Genomic DNA, 18,317 nt, shown 5'->3' on the forward strand with positions numbered 1-18,317 from the left:
AATGTTTTATTGTTGGTTGATGGATTCTCAATGCACTTTGTAATTTAGTGCTTTGGCATGGCAGTTCATTATATAAGTGATGCATTTCTAACTTAATTATCATATTGACTACAAATACTATTCCTAGTTTTTTCCACATAAGCCTTCTCTTCATAAATGATGTCTATATTTATCCCAAAGCTTATGAAGTTTGTACCCTTGATGATATGATATTTTTTTTGCATATTCATAACCTACTATCTATTGGCCTAATTGTTTTAGTTATTTTCCTAAAGAGACAGCACAACTATTTTCTTGCATGTAAGGCAATTGGAAGGGACATAAAAAGTGCAAGGTTTATCTCAACAGTGTTGGTATTTCATGTGTTGGGCTCGTGGTACACAATGCATGCTTCAGCATGTGTATTAGGCTTATATTGTCCACAATCGAAGAGTAATTCCTTGTTTGCTATAGCAGCTATATTTGGGAAAAAGTTGTTGCAGCTTGTTATCCCATTAAATCGTGCTTCTTGTTTTATAATGTTTGATGTTTAATTAATTGTCATGGATAGTCAGAGATGGATCAAATTCTATTTTCTTCCACTTTTGTATGTAATCTCAATCAAATCCCTCTTTCTTGCTAGGCTTTGCCTGCGTCCCTTATTTGCATGTTTGATTTTTGTACTGTTCTTGAATCAGAATCGTTCTCTTGTTCACTGTTATTATTGTGTCTTTCTGTACAATGTGACAGGTTTTGCAAGTGTGAGATGCCGTACAATCCTGATGACCTTATGATCCAATGTGAGGAATGCTCCGACTGGTGAGTAAACCGTATATTTGAAAAATACAAATTAACCTTTCAAAGTCATGGTGGCCTAAACAGGGGTGTTTGTTCCTCTGGTTCATCTTGTATCATTCTGTTGTGGTTCATTTTGAAAAGGTCATGATCACATTGATACTTTGATGATGACCTCCCATGTGCATTTTATATTAATTGGTTCACGATTGTTAGAGTTATAATACAAGTCATGTACCCTTTTGTATTTATCCCAATATATAAGGGGTTTTCCTGCATATAGTCCATCACCTGTACATGTATATATATCGGCCTATGGCCACATGGGAATACAAGTTGCTTATTCCTAACATGGTATTAGAGCTTAGGTTATTTTTTCGGGCGCCGCAACTCGCCCTCCCGATCCAATCTCCCACGCCGCCGCTCTGATCGAGTTCATCTCTCCCGAAGCCAGCCATGAGCCGGCCGTGTTCACAGCAGGAAGCCCCCGCTCGAAGCTGCCTCAGCCTCCAGCCGACTCGTTTTGCGCTGTTCTCGATCTGCCAGGCGATCTTCCGCGGTGGCCCTACTCAGCTGCCCGATTCCGCCGCCAGCAGGTCTCCTGTGGACGCCCCTGCTCTGCTCCCGTGCCTGCTCCCCGCGGCGGCCCCTGCTCTGCTTGATCCGCCGGCTGGTCCCGTGCCGGCTCCAACAGCCGCCTCGATCTCCTGCAGCTGTTTCCACTTAGGGCGGGTATCCAGCTGATTCCCCATCCTCCGTTGCTGGTGGCTGCCTCCCCTGCAGCCGATTCCCAATCCTCCGTTGCTGGTGGCTGCCTCCCCTGCAGCCCACGCGGATTGCTGGTGGCCGCCTACTATCTGTCGCCAGATCGGGATAAGCCGTGGACGCGGTTTCAGATCACGGCTGACTCGATTTTCCTTCGTTGACTTCTTCAAAAAAAAAAAAAAAAAAAGTCTGCTTCATCCGGCTATGTTGCTGTTCCTCGATGTCCAGTGATCTTTGATGGCATTAACTACACCGAGTTCATTGGCTTCATGCGCATTCACATGCGTGGCATCCGCCTATGGGGTTTTCTTTCCGGCGAGGTCTGTTGTCCGCCATGTCCGGTTCCTCCCGTGGCTCCCACTCCGCCTATCCCACCGGCTCTTCCTGCGGATGCTTCTCAGGCCGCGAAGGATGCGACTCAGCTTGCTGATGAGGCCGCTGTGAGTGCTTATGATGAGAAGGTCTTGGCTTATGAGGAGGCTCTTCAGCTGTATCATGGTGCTCTGTCCGTTTATACCCAGTGGCTTGATGATGATGCTCGTGCTGCCGCCGTTCTCACTGCTAGTGTTCTGCCTCAGTTTGCTTCTGAGTTTCTGGGCCTTCCTACTGTATTTGAGATGTGGACCCGCCTTCGTCAGCGCTATGAGCCCTCTGGTGATGCCTTATACCTCTCTGTGGTCCGTCAGGAGCATGCTCTTCATCAGGGTGACTCTACTGTTGATGACTTCTATGCACAGAGTTCTGCTATCTGGCGCCAGCTTGATTCTCTCCGCAGTGCTGGTTGTCGTACTTGCCCCTGTTGCCAGGCTGTCCAGGCCGACTTGGAGTTTCATCGCGTCTACGTGTTCCTGTCTCGGCTTCGTAAGGAGTTTGAGCCCCGGCATGCTCAGTTGTTTGCTCGTGGCCGTATTTCTCTCATGGAGGCGCTTTCTGAGATTCGTGCTGAGGAGACTCGCTTACGTGGTGCTGGTTTGCTGGAGGTTCCCTCGGTGCTCGCTGCTCGGACTTTTTCTACGCCACCTGCTGCACCGACCCCTTCTCGCTCGAGTGCTCCGCTGCTCTTGCCCACTCCTTCTGGCGGCTCAGGTCGCCCCCGTCCACATTGTAACTACTGCAACAATGATGGTCATATTGAGCCAAACTGCTACACGAAGAAGAAACACTTGCGCAAGGCGCGGTCACCATCTACAGCGACTTCGTCATCTACCTCGACAGCTTCAGCCATCGCTTTGACTGAGCTGGATATTCTGAGACTTAAGCGTCTGCTCGCTGCTTCAGGTTCTTCCTCAACGGGTACTGCTGGTTCTGTGACTGAGGCTTCCCGCACTGAGCAACCACCTTCTACACAGTCAGGTACATCCCCATGGGTTCTGGACTCTGGAGCTTCCTTTCATATGACTTCTAATTCTTCCGCTCTGTCCTCTCTTCGTTCGCTTGATTCTCCTGTTCATGTCCTCACTGCTGATGGTACTCCCCTTCCTGTCGTTAGTAGAGGCACTCTTACCACTCCTTATTCTGTTCCTGAGGTTGCTCATGTTCCTCGACTTACCATGAATTTGTTTTCCGCCGGTCAACTTGCTGATTCTGGTTGTCGTGTCATTCTTGATCTTGACTCTTGTTCTGTTCAGGACCGTCGCACGCACACTCTGGTTGGGGCTGGTCCTCGCCGCCGTGATTCTGAGGGTCTTTGGGAGTTGGACTGGCTTCATGTTCCTTCCGCTGCCCATTCTCTCGCCAGTTCTTCCGCTTTGGTCGCCTCGGCTACTGGTTCTTTCCAGCAGTGGCATCATCGACTTGGTCATCTGTGTGGCTCTCGTTTGTCGTCGTTAGTTCGTCGAGGTCTTCTGGGGTCTGTCTCAGGAGATGCCTCCTTAGAGTGTCAGGGTTGTCGTCTTGGCAAGCAGATTCAGTTACCATATCCACATAGGGAGTCAGTGTCTAAGCGTCCTTTTGATTTAGTCCATTCCGATGTATGGGGTCCGGCTCCCTTCGCTTCGAAAGGGGGTCATAAATACTATATTATTTTCATCGATGACTTCTCTCGTTACACATGGCTTTATTTCATGACTTCTCGTAGTGAGGTGTTGTCCATTTATAAGCGTTTTGCTGCCATGGTTCATACTCAGTTCTCTTCTCCCATTCGTGTGTTTCGTGCTGACTCCGCTGGTGAGTATATCTCTAAGATGTTGGGTGGTGTTCTTGCTGAGCAAGGGACTCTCTCTCAATTCTCTTGTCCTGGTGCTCATGCTCAGAATGGCGTGGCTGAGCGCAAGCATCGTCATCTTCTTGAGACGGCTCGTGCATTGATGATTGCTGCCTCTCTCCCGCCTCATTTTTGGGCCGAGGCCGTCTCCACCTCCACCTATCTCATCAATTTCCAGCCTTCCGCTGCTCTACAGGGTGGCGTTCCTTTCGAGCGTCTTTTTGATCGGTCTCCCGATTATTCAACGCTTCGCTTGTTTGGTTGTGTTTGCTATGTTCTTCTTGCCCCCCGCGAACGCACCAAACTCACCGCTCAGTCTGTTGAGTGTGTCTTCTTAGGCTATAGTGATGAGCATAAGGGCTATCGTTGTTGGGATCCTATCGGTCGTCGGATACGTATCTCTCGGGATGTGACTTTTGATGAGTCTCGTCCCTTCTACCTACGCCCATCTTCCTCGACTTTTTCAGTGGAGGATATCTCTTTTCTCACTTTTCCTGACACGCGTATCACACTTGTCGAGCCTTTGCCTACTCATTCCGCTCCCTCTGCTTCTCCACCTCCAGTCGATTTGTCACCACCATCTTCCACGACCTCCTTGTCTAGTATGTCACCGGATTCTACACCTTCATCTCCGGTAACTTCTTCGTCGCCACCCTCCGATTCTACTTTAGCGATTCCTCCTTCCATTGTTCCATCTTTTCCTCAGTGTTACACTCGACGTTCACGTTCTGTGGATGCCTCTCTGGATGTGCCGTCCTCCTCATCTCAGCCTACTTATGGCTTGCGTTCTCGTCCTCGTCCGCCTGTTGATCGCTTAGGATTTCCCACCGCTGGAGCTGCTGTTCTTGAGCCGACTACTTATCATCAGGCTGTTGTTCATCCTGAATGGCAGTTTGCGATGGCTGAGGAGATTGCTGCTCTTGAACGCACAGGTACGTGGGATCTTGTTTCCCTTCCTCCTGGAGTCCGTCCCATCACTTGTAAGTGGGTCTACAAGGTAAAGACTCGCTCCGATGGTTCTCTTGAGCGTCACAAAGCTCGTCTTGTGGCTCGTGGTTTTCAGCAGGAGCATGGTCGTGATTACGACGAGACTTTTGCTCCTGTGGCTCATATGACCACTGTTTGTACACTTCTTGCTGTGGCCTCTACACGCCACTGGTCTATCTCTCAGCTTGATGTTAAGAATGCTTTTCTTAATGGTGAGCTGCGTGAGGAGGTGTACATGCAGCCTTCACCTGGGTATTCTGTTCCTGATGGCATGGTATGCCGTCTTCGTCGCTCTCTCTATGGCCTTAAGCAAGCCCCCCGAGCCTGGTTTGAGCGTTTTGCATCTGTGGTGACTGCCGCTGGTTTTTCACCCAGTGTTCATGATCCAGCATTGTTTATTCACCTTTCTCCTCGTGGTCGGACTCTTCTTCTTCTTTATGTTGATGACATGGTCATCACTGGGGATGACCCTGAGTATATTGCCTTTGTCAAGGCTCGTCTTAGTGAGCAGTTCCTTATGTCTGATCTTGGACCTCTTCGCTACTTTCTTGGGATTGAAGTCTCATCTACCTCTGATGGCTTCTTTATATCCCAAGAAAAGTATATCCAGGATCTTCTTGCTCGTGCTGCTCTTATTGATGAGCGCATTGTTGAGACTCCTATGGAGCTCAATGTTCATCTCTCTGCTACTGATGGTGATCCCCTGCCTGACCCGACGCGCTATCGTCATCTTGTTGGCAGTCTTGTTTATCTAGCTGTCACTCGTCCGGATATTTCTTATCCGGTTCATATTCTGAGTCAGTTTGTCTCTACTCCCACATCGGTTCACTATAGTCATCTCCTCCGTGTTCTCCGATATCTTCGGGGCACAATCTCTCACCGTTTATTCTTTCCTCGCTCCAGTTCTTTACAGCTACAGGCCTATTCGGATGCTACGTGGGCTAGTGATCCTTCAGATCGCCGTTCGCTTTCTGCTTACTGTGTTTTTCTTGGTGGTTCTCTCATTGTCTGGAAGACGAAGAAACAGATTGCAGTTTCCTGTTCGAGTGCAGAGGCTGAGTTGCGAGCGATGGCTCTTTTGACGGCAGAGGTGACTTGGTTACGGTGGTTACTTCAGGATTTTGGTGTTTCTGTCACTACACCGACTCTGCTCTTATCTGATAGTACAGGTGCTATTAGCATTGCGCGCGATCCTGTGAAGCATGAGCTCACCAAGCATATTGGTGTTGATGCTTTCTATGTGCGCGCTGCTGTGCAGGATCAGGTTGTTGCTCTTCAGTATGTGCCTTCTGAGTTACAGTTGGCGGATTTCCTGACGAAGGCCCAGACTAGAGCCCAACATGGCTTTTATCTCTCCAAACTCAGTGTTGTTCATCCACCATGAGTTTGAGGGGGGGTGTTAGAGTTATAATACAAGTCATGTACCCTTTTGTATTTATCCCAATATATAAGGGGTTTTCCTACATATAGTCCATCACCTGTACATGTATATATATTGGCCTATGGCCTCATGGGAATACAAGTTGCTTATTCCTAACAACGATGACATAGTTATACCTTTTCCGCTCTTGCGCATTTTGTATCATTCTGTTTTGTGTACAAATGGAGGTGTGTGTCTTGTTTTTTTATATTAGACATGAGGTATGAAAGGTAGGCGATGTTAGAGTTATAATATAAGTCATGTACCCCTTTGTATTTATCCCGTTGTATAAGGGGTTTCCTGCATATGTTCCACACCTGTACATGTATATATCTCGGCCTATGGCTTCATGGGAATATAAGTTGCATATTCCTAACATGGTATTAGAGCCTAGGTTCTTTTTGCACGCGCAACTCGTGCTCTTCCCGATCTAATCTTCCCCACCGCCGCCTGTCCGTCTCGCATCTCGCCTGCCCCCGTCGATCTCTGGTGCTGGCCCTCGTCCCGCTCGCCTCGTTCCGCTCGTGGTCGGATCTCGTCCCGCTCGTGGCTGGATCTTGCCAGTACTGGAGGTTGGCTCGTGGCCGGATCTCGTCCCGCTCGTGGTGGGTTTCCAGTTCGCGTCGCCCCGGTAGTCGCTCCGCGTCGCTCCTGGCTGCGTCGCCCCGGATCCAGCTGATCCTTCGTCTCCAGCTCATGTCGCCCTGCGTCGTCTCCCGGCCGCGTCGCCTGGATCCAGCTCGCATCAGCACTGCTGCCGCCCCATCCCACCGTCGCCCCATCTCGCCAGATCGGGCTCCAGATCGAGGCGGCTCCGATCCTGCTGTTGACATGGACGCGGTTTCAGATCGAGGCTGACTTGTTTTCCTTCTTTGACTACAACAACAACAACAACAACAACCAAGCCTTTCAGTCCCAAACAAGTTGGGGTAGGCTAGAGTTGAAACCCATGAGATCTCGAAGCCAAGTCATGGCTCTGGAATGTGGATAGCTAACTTCCACGCACCCCTGTCCATGGCTAAGTCTTTGTCGATATTCCAAACCTTCAGGTCTCTCTTAACGGACTCCTCCCATGTCAAGTTTGGTCTACCATGACCCCTCTTAACATTCTCAGCACGCTTTATCCGTCCGCTATGCATCGGCGCTTCCGGTGGCCTCCGTTGAATATGTCCAAACCATCTGAGACGATGCTGGACCAACTTCTCTTCAATCGGTGCTACCCCAAGTCTCTCTCGTATATCGTCATTCCGTACCCGATCCTTCCTTGTGTGACCACATATCCATCTCAACATGCGCATCTCTGCTACACCTAACTGTTGGATATGTCGTCTCTTGGTTGGCCAACACTCCGCGCCATACAACATCGCAGGTCGGATGGCTGTCCTATAAAACCTGCCTTTTAGCTTTTGTGGCACTCTCTTGTCACAGAGTACGCCAGAAGCTTGGCGCCACTTCATCCACCCAACCTTGATTCGGTGGCCCACGTCTTCATCGATATCGCCATCCTTCTGCAACATGGACCCCAAATATCGAAACGTGTCTCTCTCCGGTACCACCTGCCCACCAAGGCTAACCTCTCCATCCTCGTGCCTAGTAGCACTAAAACTGCACCTCATGTATTCAGTTTTAGTTCTACTAAGCCTAAAACCTTTCGATTCGAGAGTCCGCCTCCATAACTCTAACTTTCTATTAACCCCCATTCGGCTATCATCGACTAGCACCACATCATCCGCAAAGAGCATACACCATGGGATATCTCCTTGTATATCCCTTGTGACCTCATCTATCAGCAAATCAAAAAGATAAGGGCTCAAAGCTGACCCTTGGTGTAGCCCTATTCTAATCGGAAAGTCATCGGTGTCGCCATTACTTGTTCGAACACTTGTCACAACATTATCATACATATCCTTGATGAGGGTAATGTACTTTATTGGGACTTTGTGTTTCTCCAAGGCCCACCACATGACATTCCGAGGTATCTTATCATAGGCCTTCTCCAAATCAATGAACACCATATGAAGGTCCTTCTTTTGCTCCCTGTATCTCTCCATCAGTTGTCGTACCAAGAAGATGGCTTCCATGGTAGACCTCCCAGGCATGAAACCAAATTGGTTTTTGGTCACGCTTGTCAACCTTCTTAAGCGGTGTTCAATGACTCTCTCCCATAGCTTCATAGTATGGCTCATCAGCTTGATTCCGCGGTAATTAGTACAACTTTGAACATCCCCCTTGTTCTTAAAGATTGGTACTAAAATACTCCGCCTCCATTCTTTGGGCATCTTGTTTGACTGAAAAATGAGGTTGAAAAGCTTAGTTAGCCATACTATCGCTATGTCTCCAAGGCCTCTCCACACCTCGATGGGGATACCATCAGGACCCATCGCCTTGCCTACTTTCATCCTTTTTAACGCCTCCTTAACCTCACACTCCTGGATACGTCGCACAAAGCACATGTTGGTATCATCAAAGGAGTCGTCTAGCTCAATGGTAGAGCTCTCAACCTCTCCATTGTAAAGGTTGTCAAAGTACTCCCGCCATCTACGCTTGATCGCCTCATCCTTCACAAGAAGCTGATCATCTCCGTCCTTGATGCATTTGACTTCGCCGACATCCCTCGTCTTCCTCTCCCTAATCTTGGCCATCTTATAGATGTCCCTTTCACCTTCCTTAGTGTTTAAACGTTGGTAGAGGTCCTCATACGCCCGACCTCTCGCTTCACTCACCGCCCGCTTTGCAGCCTTCTTCGCCACCTTATACTTCTCCATGTTAGCTGCACTCCTGTCCAGATATAGGCATCTGAAACAGTCCTTCTCCCTAATAACCTTCTGGACCTCATCGTTCCACCACCAGGTGTCCTTAGCTTCCCTTCTACTTCCCTTGGTCACCCCAAACTCCTCTACAGCGACCTTCCGCAAGAAGGTCGCCATACTCGTCCACATCAAGTTTGCATCGCCTCCTTCCTCCCAAGGGCCCTCCTTAATGACCCTCTCCCTGAAAGCCTGGGATGCCTCCCCCTTGAGCTTCCACCACTTCGTTCTAGCGACTTTGGCGCGCTTATCCCATTGGACACGAATCCTAAAGCGGAAGTCAGCAACCACAAGCTTATGTTGAGGAACAACACACTCTCCAGGTACCGCTTTACAATCAATGCAAGCGCGTCTGTCTTCTCTTCTAGAGAGGACAAAATCAATCTGGCTAGAGTGTAGACCACTACTGAACGTCACTAGATGGGATTCTCTCTTCCTAAAGAGGGTGTTAGCTACAACCATGTCGTAGGCTAGAGCGAAGCTCAGGACATCTTCTCCTTCTTGGTTCCTGATGCCATAGCCAAAGCCCCCGTGCACCCTTCCAAAACCTGTGTTAGATGTACCCACATGGCCATTGAGGTCTCCTCCTATGAAGAGCTTCTCACCAATAGGTACCCTCCTAACCAAGTCCTCCAGGCCTTCCCAGAACTCCCTCGTGGCGCTCTCATTGTGGCCTACTTGCGGGGCATACGCGCTGATAACATTGAGGACTAAGTCCCCAACTACCAGCTTGACAAGGATCATCCGGTCCCCTTGCCTCTTAACGTCCACAACTCCATCCCTAAGGCTCTTGTTGACCAAGATGCCTACTCCATTCTTGTTTGAAGTTGTCCCCGTATACCACAACTTGAAGCCGGTATCCTCCACCTCCTTCGCCTTTTGTCCCTTCCTTCGTTGACTGAGATTCCTAAAAAAAAGGAAAAAAATGGTCTCCACCAGCACGCTGTTAGGAATAAGCAACGTATACTCCCATGAGGCCATAGGCCGATATATATACATGTACAGGTGGTGGACTATATGCAGGAAACCCCTTATATATTGGGATAAATACAAAAGGGTACATGACTTATATTATAACTCTAACACCCCCCTCAAATTCATGGTGGATGAACAACACTGAGTTTGGAGAGATAAAAGCCATGTTGTGCTCTAGTCTGGGCCTTCGTCAGGAAATCCGCCAACTATAACTCGGAAGGCACATACTGAAGAGCAATGACCTGATCCTGCACAGCAGCGCGCACATAAAAAGCATCAACACCAATATGCTTGGTGAGCTCATGCTTCACAGGATCGCGCGCAATGCTAATAGCACATGTACTGTCAGATAAGAACAAAGTCGGTGTAGTGATAGAAACACCAAAATCCTGAAGTAACCACCGTAACCAAGTCACCTCTGCCGTCAAAAGAGCCATCGCTCGCAACTCAGCCTCTGCACTCGAACGGGAAACTTCAATCTGTTTCTTCGTCTTCCAGACAATGAGAGAACCACCAAGAAAAACACAGTAAGCAGAAAGTGAACGGCGATCTGAAGGATCACTAGCCCACGTAGCATCCGAATAGGCCAGAAGCTGTAAAGAACTGGAGCGAGGAAAGAATAGACGGTGAGAGATCGTGCCCCGAAGATATCGGAGAACACGAAGGAGATGACTATAATGAACCGATGTGGGAGCGAAGACGAACCGACTCAGAATATGAACCGGATAAGAGATATCCGGACGAGTGACAGCTAGATAGACAAGACTGCCAACAAGATGACGATAACGCGTCGGGTTAGGCAGGGGATCACCATCAGTAGCACGGAGGTGAACATTGAGCTCCATAGGAGTCTTAACAATGCGCTCGTCAGTAAGAGCACCACGAGCAAGAAGATCTTGGATATACTTTTCCTGGGATATAAAAAAGCCATCAGAGGTAGAAGAGACTTCAATTCCAAGAAAGTAGCGAAGAGGTCCAAGATCAGACATAAGAAACTGCTCACTAAGACGGGCCTTTACAAAGGCAATATACTCGGGGTCATCCCCAGTGATGATCATGTCATCAAAATAGAGAAGAAGAGTCCGACCACGAGGAGAAAGGTGAATAAACAATGCTGGATCATGAGCCCTCGCTGAAAAACCAGCGGCAGTCACCACGGAGGCAAAACGCTCAAACCAGGCGCGAGGGGCTTGCTTAATGCCATAGAGAGAGCGACGAAGACGACATACCATGCCAGCAGGAACAAAATACCCAGGTGGTGGCTGCATGTACACCTCCTCACGCAGCTAACCATTAAGAAAGGCATTCTTAACATCAAGCTGGGATATAGACCAGTGGCGTCATAATCACGACCATGCTCCTGCTGAAAACCACGAGCCACAAGACGAGCTTTGTGACGTTCAAGAAAACCATCGGAGCGAGTCTTAACCTTGTAGACCCACTTACAAGTGATGGGACGGACTCCGGGAGGAAGTGAAACAAGATCCCACGTACCAGTGCGTTCAAGAGCAGCAATCTCCTCTGCCATCGCAAACTGCCATTCAGGATGAACAACAGCCTGATGATAGGAAGTCGGCTCAAGAACAGCAGCATCAACGGTGGGAAACCCAAGGCGATCAACAGGCGGACGAGGGCGAGAACGCAAGGCATAGGGAGGCTGAGATGAGGATGACGACACATCCACAGAGGTGTCCACAGAGGCATCCACATGACGTGAACGACTAGTGTAACACTGAGGAAAAGATGGAACAATGCAAGGGGGGATCGCCAAGGTAGAATCGAGGGGTGAAGACGTAGAAGTCACCGGAGATGAAGGTGCAGAATCCAGTGACATGCCAGGAGAGGAAACCGTGGGAGATGGTGGTAGCAAATCGACAGGAGGTGGAGAAACAGATGGAGCGGAACGAATAGAAAAAGGCTCGATGGGGGTGAGAGGTGTATCAGGAAAAGTGAGGAAAGAGATATCCTTCACTGAAAAGGTCGAGGAAGATGGGCGTGGGTAGAAGGGACGCGACTCGTCAAAAGTCACATTCCGAGAGATACGCATCCGACGACCGATAGGATCCCAACAACGATAGTCCTTATGCTCATCACTGTAGCCTAAGAAGACACACTCAACAGACTGAGCGGTCAGTTTGGTGCCTTCGCGAGGGGCAAGAAGAACATAGCAAACAAAACCAAACAGGCGAAGCATCGAATAATCGGGAGAACGATCAAAGAAACTCTCAAAAGGAACACCACCCTGTAGAGCAACAGAAGATTGTAGATTGATGAGATAGGTGGAGGTGGAGACGGCCTCAACCCAGAAATGAGGCGGGAGATAGGCAGCAATCATCATCGCACGAGCCGTCTCAAGAAGGTGACGATGCTTGCGCTCAGCCACACCATTCTGAGCATGAGCACCAGGACAAGAGAACTGAGCAAGTGTACCCCGCTCAGCGAGAAATCCACGCAACATCTTGGAGATATACTCTCCAGCAGAGTCAGCACGGAGCACACGAATAGGCGTAGAGAACTGAGTGTGAACCATGGCAGCAAAACGTTTATAGATAGATAATACCTCATTACGAGAAGACATAAAATAGATCCACGTGTATCGAGAGAAATCATCGATAAAGATAATATAGTAGCGATGGCCTCCCTTCGAGGAAAAGGGAGCCGGACCCCAAACATCCGAGTGAACAAGGTCAAAAGGACGTTGAGATACAGTCTCGCTATGAGGATAAGGTAACTGAACCTGTTTACCAAGCCGGCATCCCTGACAGTCTAAAGACACACCACCGGAGACGGATCCAAGAAGACCACGTCGAACTAAGGATGAGAGACGAGAGCCACATAAATGACCCAGACGATGATGCCACTCTTGAAAAGAGCTGGTAGACAAGGCAACAGAGGAGGAGAGACTGGTTGCGGTGGCAGCAGATGGAAGGTGAAGCCAGTCAAGCTCCCAGAGACCCTGAGAGTCACGGCACCGGGGGCCAGCACCAAGGAGAGGACCAGTGTGACGGCCCAGAACTGAACATGAGTCAAAGTCAAGAATGACCCGACAATCAGAGTCAACAATCTGACCACCAGAAAGGAGCTGCATGGTAAGCCGAGGAACATGAGCAACATCGGGAACATGAAATGATGAAGTGCTAAGAGTGTCTCGGCCAGTAACCGGGAGAGAAGTACCATCAGCAGTAAGAACATGAACAGGAGAATCAAGAGGTCGAGTAGATGACAGAGTGGATGAATCAGGAGTCATATGAAAAGATTCCCCAGTATCAAGAACCCACGGAGATGTACCTGCGTGTGTAGAAGGTGGTTTCACAATGCCAGAAGAGTCCGTAGCAGAACCAACAGAACTTGTCGATGAAGAAACAACAGATGGAGCTAGCAGACATTGAAATCGTCCAATCTCCTGCCCAGTCAGGGGCGCAACTGAAGATGTCGATGTAGACACACCCGACAACGGAGAGTCGAAGGCAAGCAGCAGGGCGCGAAGTCGCGCAATCTCGTCCTCGGTGAAGTACACAGCTGAAGTAGGCGGCGTAATGGCACGAGGAGAGAAGCAACCACCACCACCTGTGGAAGCCGCTAAATGTGGCGGTGTAGCATGTCCAGTATCGTCGGCAAAGACCGGTGAAGAAAACGAGGCCGTGTGCAGAGAAGCACCAAGCGCCAAGGGAAGACGCGTGGATGAAGAGCAGTCCATGGAGTCATAGGCACCATGACAACCGGTGAAAGTCGCGAGAGGTGTCGGGGAAGAGCGACATGCACCGATGGAAGTCGCGAGAGGAGTCGGTGTAGAGCGACAATCACCATATGTAGAGCTCGCAGGAGCAACAAAGGAACTACCAGCACAGCCGTCAGGAGTCACGGGAAGCAAGGGACTGCAACGTGGCGTGCTGGTGTAAACCATTTTTTTTGGAGGTCAACGACCAGGGAAACCAGATCCGATCGGGCGTGTTGACCCTGTCCCTGCACCGCGCCGGCAGTTACGTCGTGGAGCAGGATGGGAGCTGCTTTGATATGTCGATCCGATCGGGAGCTGTAGCACGCTCGAGCGGGGCAGGCTTCGATTTGAGGATCTGATCGAGAAGTGGAGCGGACGGCGGCGATCCTGTGACGGGGGCGACTCCGATCTGTAGGACGGGGGCGGCTCGGTGAGCGGAGCCTCGATCCTGAGACGGGGCAGGCTTCGATCTGGAGAGCAGAAGCGGCGCGGCTGAAGCGGCTTCGATCTGGGGACGCCAATGCTGCAGCACGAGCACGATGCGGCCACGGAGGAGAGGACGCCAGCCCAAGGAAGCTAAGGGCGAGCGTCGGCGAGAGGAGGTGCAGCGTGAGCGTCGGCGAGGAGGAAAAGCACAACGCGCCGACGCAATAACTGGATCAGAAAGAAGCACGAGTTGCGCGTGCGAAAAAAAACCCTAGGGCTCTAATACCATGTTAGGAATAAGCAACTTATATTCCCATGAGGCCATAGGCCGATATATATATACATGTACAGGTGATGGACTATATGCAGGAAACCCCTTATATATTGGGATAAATAGAAAAGGGTACATGACTTATATTATAATAACTCTAACACACGCAACGTTGCAGTCCCTTGCTTCCCGTGACTAACGGCTGTGTTGGTAGTTCTTCTGCTGCTCCTGCAAGCTCTACATATGGTGATTGTCGCTCTACACCGACTCCTCTCGCGACTTTCATCGGTGCATGTCGCTCTTCCCCAACACCTCTCGCGACTTTCACCGGTTGTCTTGGTGCTTATGACTCCATGGACTGCTCTTCGTCCACGCGTCTTCCCTTGGCGCTTGGTGCTTGTCTGCACACGGCCTCGTCTTCTCCACCGGTCTTTGCCGACGATACTGGACATGCTACACCGTCATATTTAGCGGCTCCCGTAGGTGGTCGTGGTCGCTTCTCTCCTCGCGCCATTACGCCGCCTACTTCAGCTGTGTCCTTCACCGAGGACAAGATTGCGCGACTTCGCGCCCTGCTGCTTGCCTCCGACTCTCCATTGTCGGGTGTGTCTACCTCGACATCTTCAGTTGCACCCCTGACTGAGCAGGAGATTGGACGATTTCGATGTCTGCTAGCTCCATCTTTTCTTTCTTCATCGACAGGTTCTGTTGGTTCTGCTACGGACTCTTCTGGCATTGTGAGACCACCTTCTACACACGCAGGTACATCTTCGTGGGTTCTTGATACTGGAGCATCTTTTCATATGACTCATGATTCATCCACTCTATCATCTACTCGACCTCTTGATTCTCCTGTTCATGTTCTTACTGCTGATGGTACTTCTCTCCGGTTACTGGCCGAGGCACTCTTAGCACTTCATCTTTTCATGTTCCCGATGTTGCTCATGTTCCTCGGCTTACCATGCAACTCCTTTCTGGTGGCCAGATTGTTGACTCTGGTTGTCGGATCATTCTTGACTTCGACTCATGTTCAGTTCTGGACCGTCACACTGGTGCTCTTCTTGGTGCTGGCCCTCGGCGCCGTGACTCTCAGGGTCTCTGGGAGCTTGACTGGCTTCACCTTCCATCCGCTGCCACCGCAGCCAGTCTCTCCTCCTCTGTTGCCTTGTCTACCAGCTCTTTTCAACAGTGGCATCATCGTCTGGGTCATTTATGTGGCTCTCGTCTCTCATCCTTAGTTCGACGTGGTCTTCTTGGATCCGTCTCCGGTGGTGTGCCTTTAGACTGTCAGGGCTGCCGGCTTGGTAAACAGGTTCAGTTACCTTATCCTCATAGCGAGACTGTGTCTCAGCGTCCTTTTGACCTTGTTCACTCGGATGTTTGGGGTCCAGCTCCCTTTTCCTCGAAGGGAGGCCATCGCTACTATATTATCTTTATCGATGATTTCTCTCGATACACGTGGATCTATTTTATGTCTTCTCGTAGTGAGGTATTATCTATCTATAAGCGTTTTGCTGCCATGGTTCACACTCAGTTCTCTACGCCTATTCGTGTGCTCTGTGCTGACTCTGCTGGAGAGTATATCTCCAAGATGTTGCGTGGATTTCTCGCTGAGCGGGGTACACTTGCTCAGTTCTCTTGTCCTGGTGCTCATGCTCAGAATGGTGTGGCTGAGCGCAAGCATCGTCACCTTCTTGAGACGGCTCGTGCGATGATGATTGCTGCCTATCTCCCGCCTCATTTCTGGGTTGAGGCCGTCTCCACCTCCACCTATCTCATCAATCTACAACCTTCTGCTGCTCTACAGGGTGGTGTTCTTTTGAGCATCTCTTTGATCGTTCTCCCGATTATTCGATGCTTCGCCTGTTTGGTTGTGTTTGCTATGTTCTTCTTGCCCCTCGTGAACGCACCAAACTGGCCGCTCAGTCTGTTGAGTGTGTCTTCTTAGGCTACAGTGATGAGCATATGGGCCATCGTTGTTGGGATCCTATCGGTTGTCGGATGCGTATCTCTCGGGATGTGACTTTTGACGAGTCTCGTCCCTTCTACCCACGCCCATCTTCCTCGACCTTTTCAATGGAGGATATCTCTTTCCTCACTTTTCCTGATACACCTCTCACCCCCATCGAGCCTTTGCCTATTCGTTCCGCTCCCTCTGCTTCTCCACCTCTTGTCGATTTGCTACCACCATCTCCCACGGTTTCCTCTCCTGGCATGTCACCGGATTCTGCACCTTCATCTCCGGTGACTTCTACGTCTTCACCCCCCGATTCTACCTTGGCGATCCCCCCTTGCATTGTTCCTTCTTTTCCTCAGTGTTACACTCGTCGTTCACGTCATGTGGATGCCTCTGTGGATGCCTCTGCGGATGTGTCGTCATCCTCATCTCAGCCTCCCTATGCCTTGCGTTCTCGCCCTCGTCCGCCTGTTGATCGCCTTGGATTTCCCACCGTTGGTGCTGCTGTTCTTGAGCCGACTTCCTATCGTGGGGCTGTTGTTCATCCTGAATGGCAGTTTGCGATGGCAGAGGGGATTGCTGCTCTTGAACGCACTGGTACGTGGGATCTTGTTTCCCTTCCTCCCGGAGTCCGTCACATCACTTGTAAGTGGGTCTACAAGCTTAAGACTCGCTCCGATGGTTCTCTTGAGCGTCACAAAGCTCGTCTTGTGGCTCGTGGTTTTCAGCAGGAGCATGGTCGTGATTATGACGAGACTTTTGCTCCTGTGGCCCATATGACCACTGTTCGTACACTTCTTGCCATGGCCACTGGTCTATATCTCAGCTTGATGTTAAGAATGCCTTTCTTAATGGTGAGCTGCGTGAGGAGGTGTTCATGCAGCCACCAGCTGGGTATTCTGTTCCTGATGGCATGGTATGTCGTCTTCGTCGCTCTTTCTATGGCCTTAAGCAAGCCCCTCGCGCCTGGTTTGCGAGTTTATGGGGGGGTGTTAGAGTTATAATATAAGTCATGTATCCCTTTGTATTTATCCCGTTGTATAAGGGGTTTCCTGCATATGTTCCACACTTGTACATGTATATATATCGGCCTATGGTCTCATGGGAATACAAGTGGCATATTCCTAACAGGCGATAAATCACCGTTTCAAGTAGAGCTGAACTGCATCTAATTGTACTAAAAAAACTTAGAATTTTGGTACCTATTCTCAGGCTTTTGTGTGGTGTGTAACTAGGGTTGGCGTTTGGTTCCCCCGAACAGAATAGTTTGGTGCTTTATAATTTTCGGTCTCAGATAATATGGACCGATTGGTCTCTACTATTTAATATAACGAAGAGTTCAGTCCCTGGATCGTTCCGTTAGGTCATCGGTTGTGGACCGGACAAATCGTAGTGCACGGAGCTGGCTGACTGGCATATCTGGCCTGCTAGCAAGATGAGCCGCTGGGCTGGGCTGGTCGGCTAGAATAGCGGCTAATACTAGCTGGGCTGGTAGCTATCTTTTGTCTGGCATAGACGCACAACTTCCTCTCACCATTTTTTTTTAAAATTAAGTCAGTCGCAAGCTGCACCAACAGACAACATGTAAGCTTAGTTGGAGAGAAAGTATTCTGTCCTTGATTGATTCAGTTACATTGCACAACATATATCCTGAGAGGGAGATGTCAATCGCTCCTGGAATAGCGGCATGCAGCTCACGAGCGTTGTGAGATCCTAAGAAATAGGATCGGACTAAGAGACAACCCACTATGTCACGGTCAAGTGCCGAAGTGGAGTACCGGGGTGTGGCAAATGTGTTGCTGACTTGTTGGTTGCGCCAACTTCTCCATGAGCTCAAGTGCCAACCCGCACGTGCAACGGTGGTATATTGTGACAACATTAGCGCCTGCTATCTTGCATGCAATCCCGTCGAACATCAGCACTCGTGATCGGGTTGCTCTCGGCGAAGCTCGGTTCTACATGTTCCTTCAAGTTTACAATTTGTTGACTTGTTCACGAAAGGGCTGCCCACACA

The 18,317-nt window shown here is 49.8% G+C and overlaps 1 protein-coding gene across 3 annotated transcripts in view; it reads left to right on the forward strand.

The window, feature by feature from the left end:
* Nucleotides 1–18,317, forward strand: part of LOC123426108 (chromatin remodeling protein EBS-like) — a 71,592-nt gene that overhangs the window by 12,277 nt on the left and 40,998 nt on the right. For all 3 annotated transcript variants that reach the window (XM_045109885.1, XM_045109887.1, XM_045109886.1), the window contains exon 3: nt 730–798. In XM_045109885.1, the coding sequence (XP_044965820.1) occupies nt 730–798 (69 nt within the window). The remainder of the gene's footprint in view (nt 1–729; nt 799–18,317) is intronic.

This window comes from Hordeum vulgare, chromosome 2H (assembly GCF_904849725.1).
Source record: "Hordeum vulgare subsp. vulgare chromosome 2H, MorexV3_pseudomolecules_assembly, whole genome shotgun sequence".
Classification (NCBI taxonomy): Eukaryota; Viridiplantae; Streptophyta; class Magnoliopsida; order Poales; family Poaceae; genus Hordeum; species Hordeum vulgare.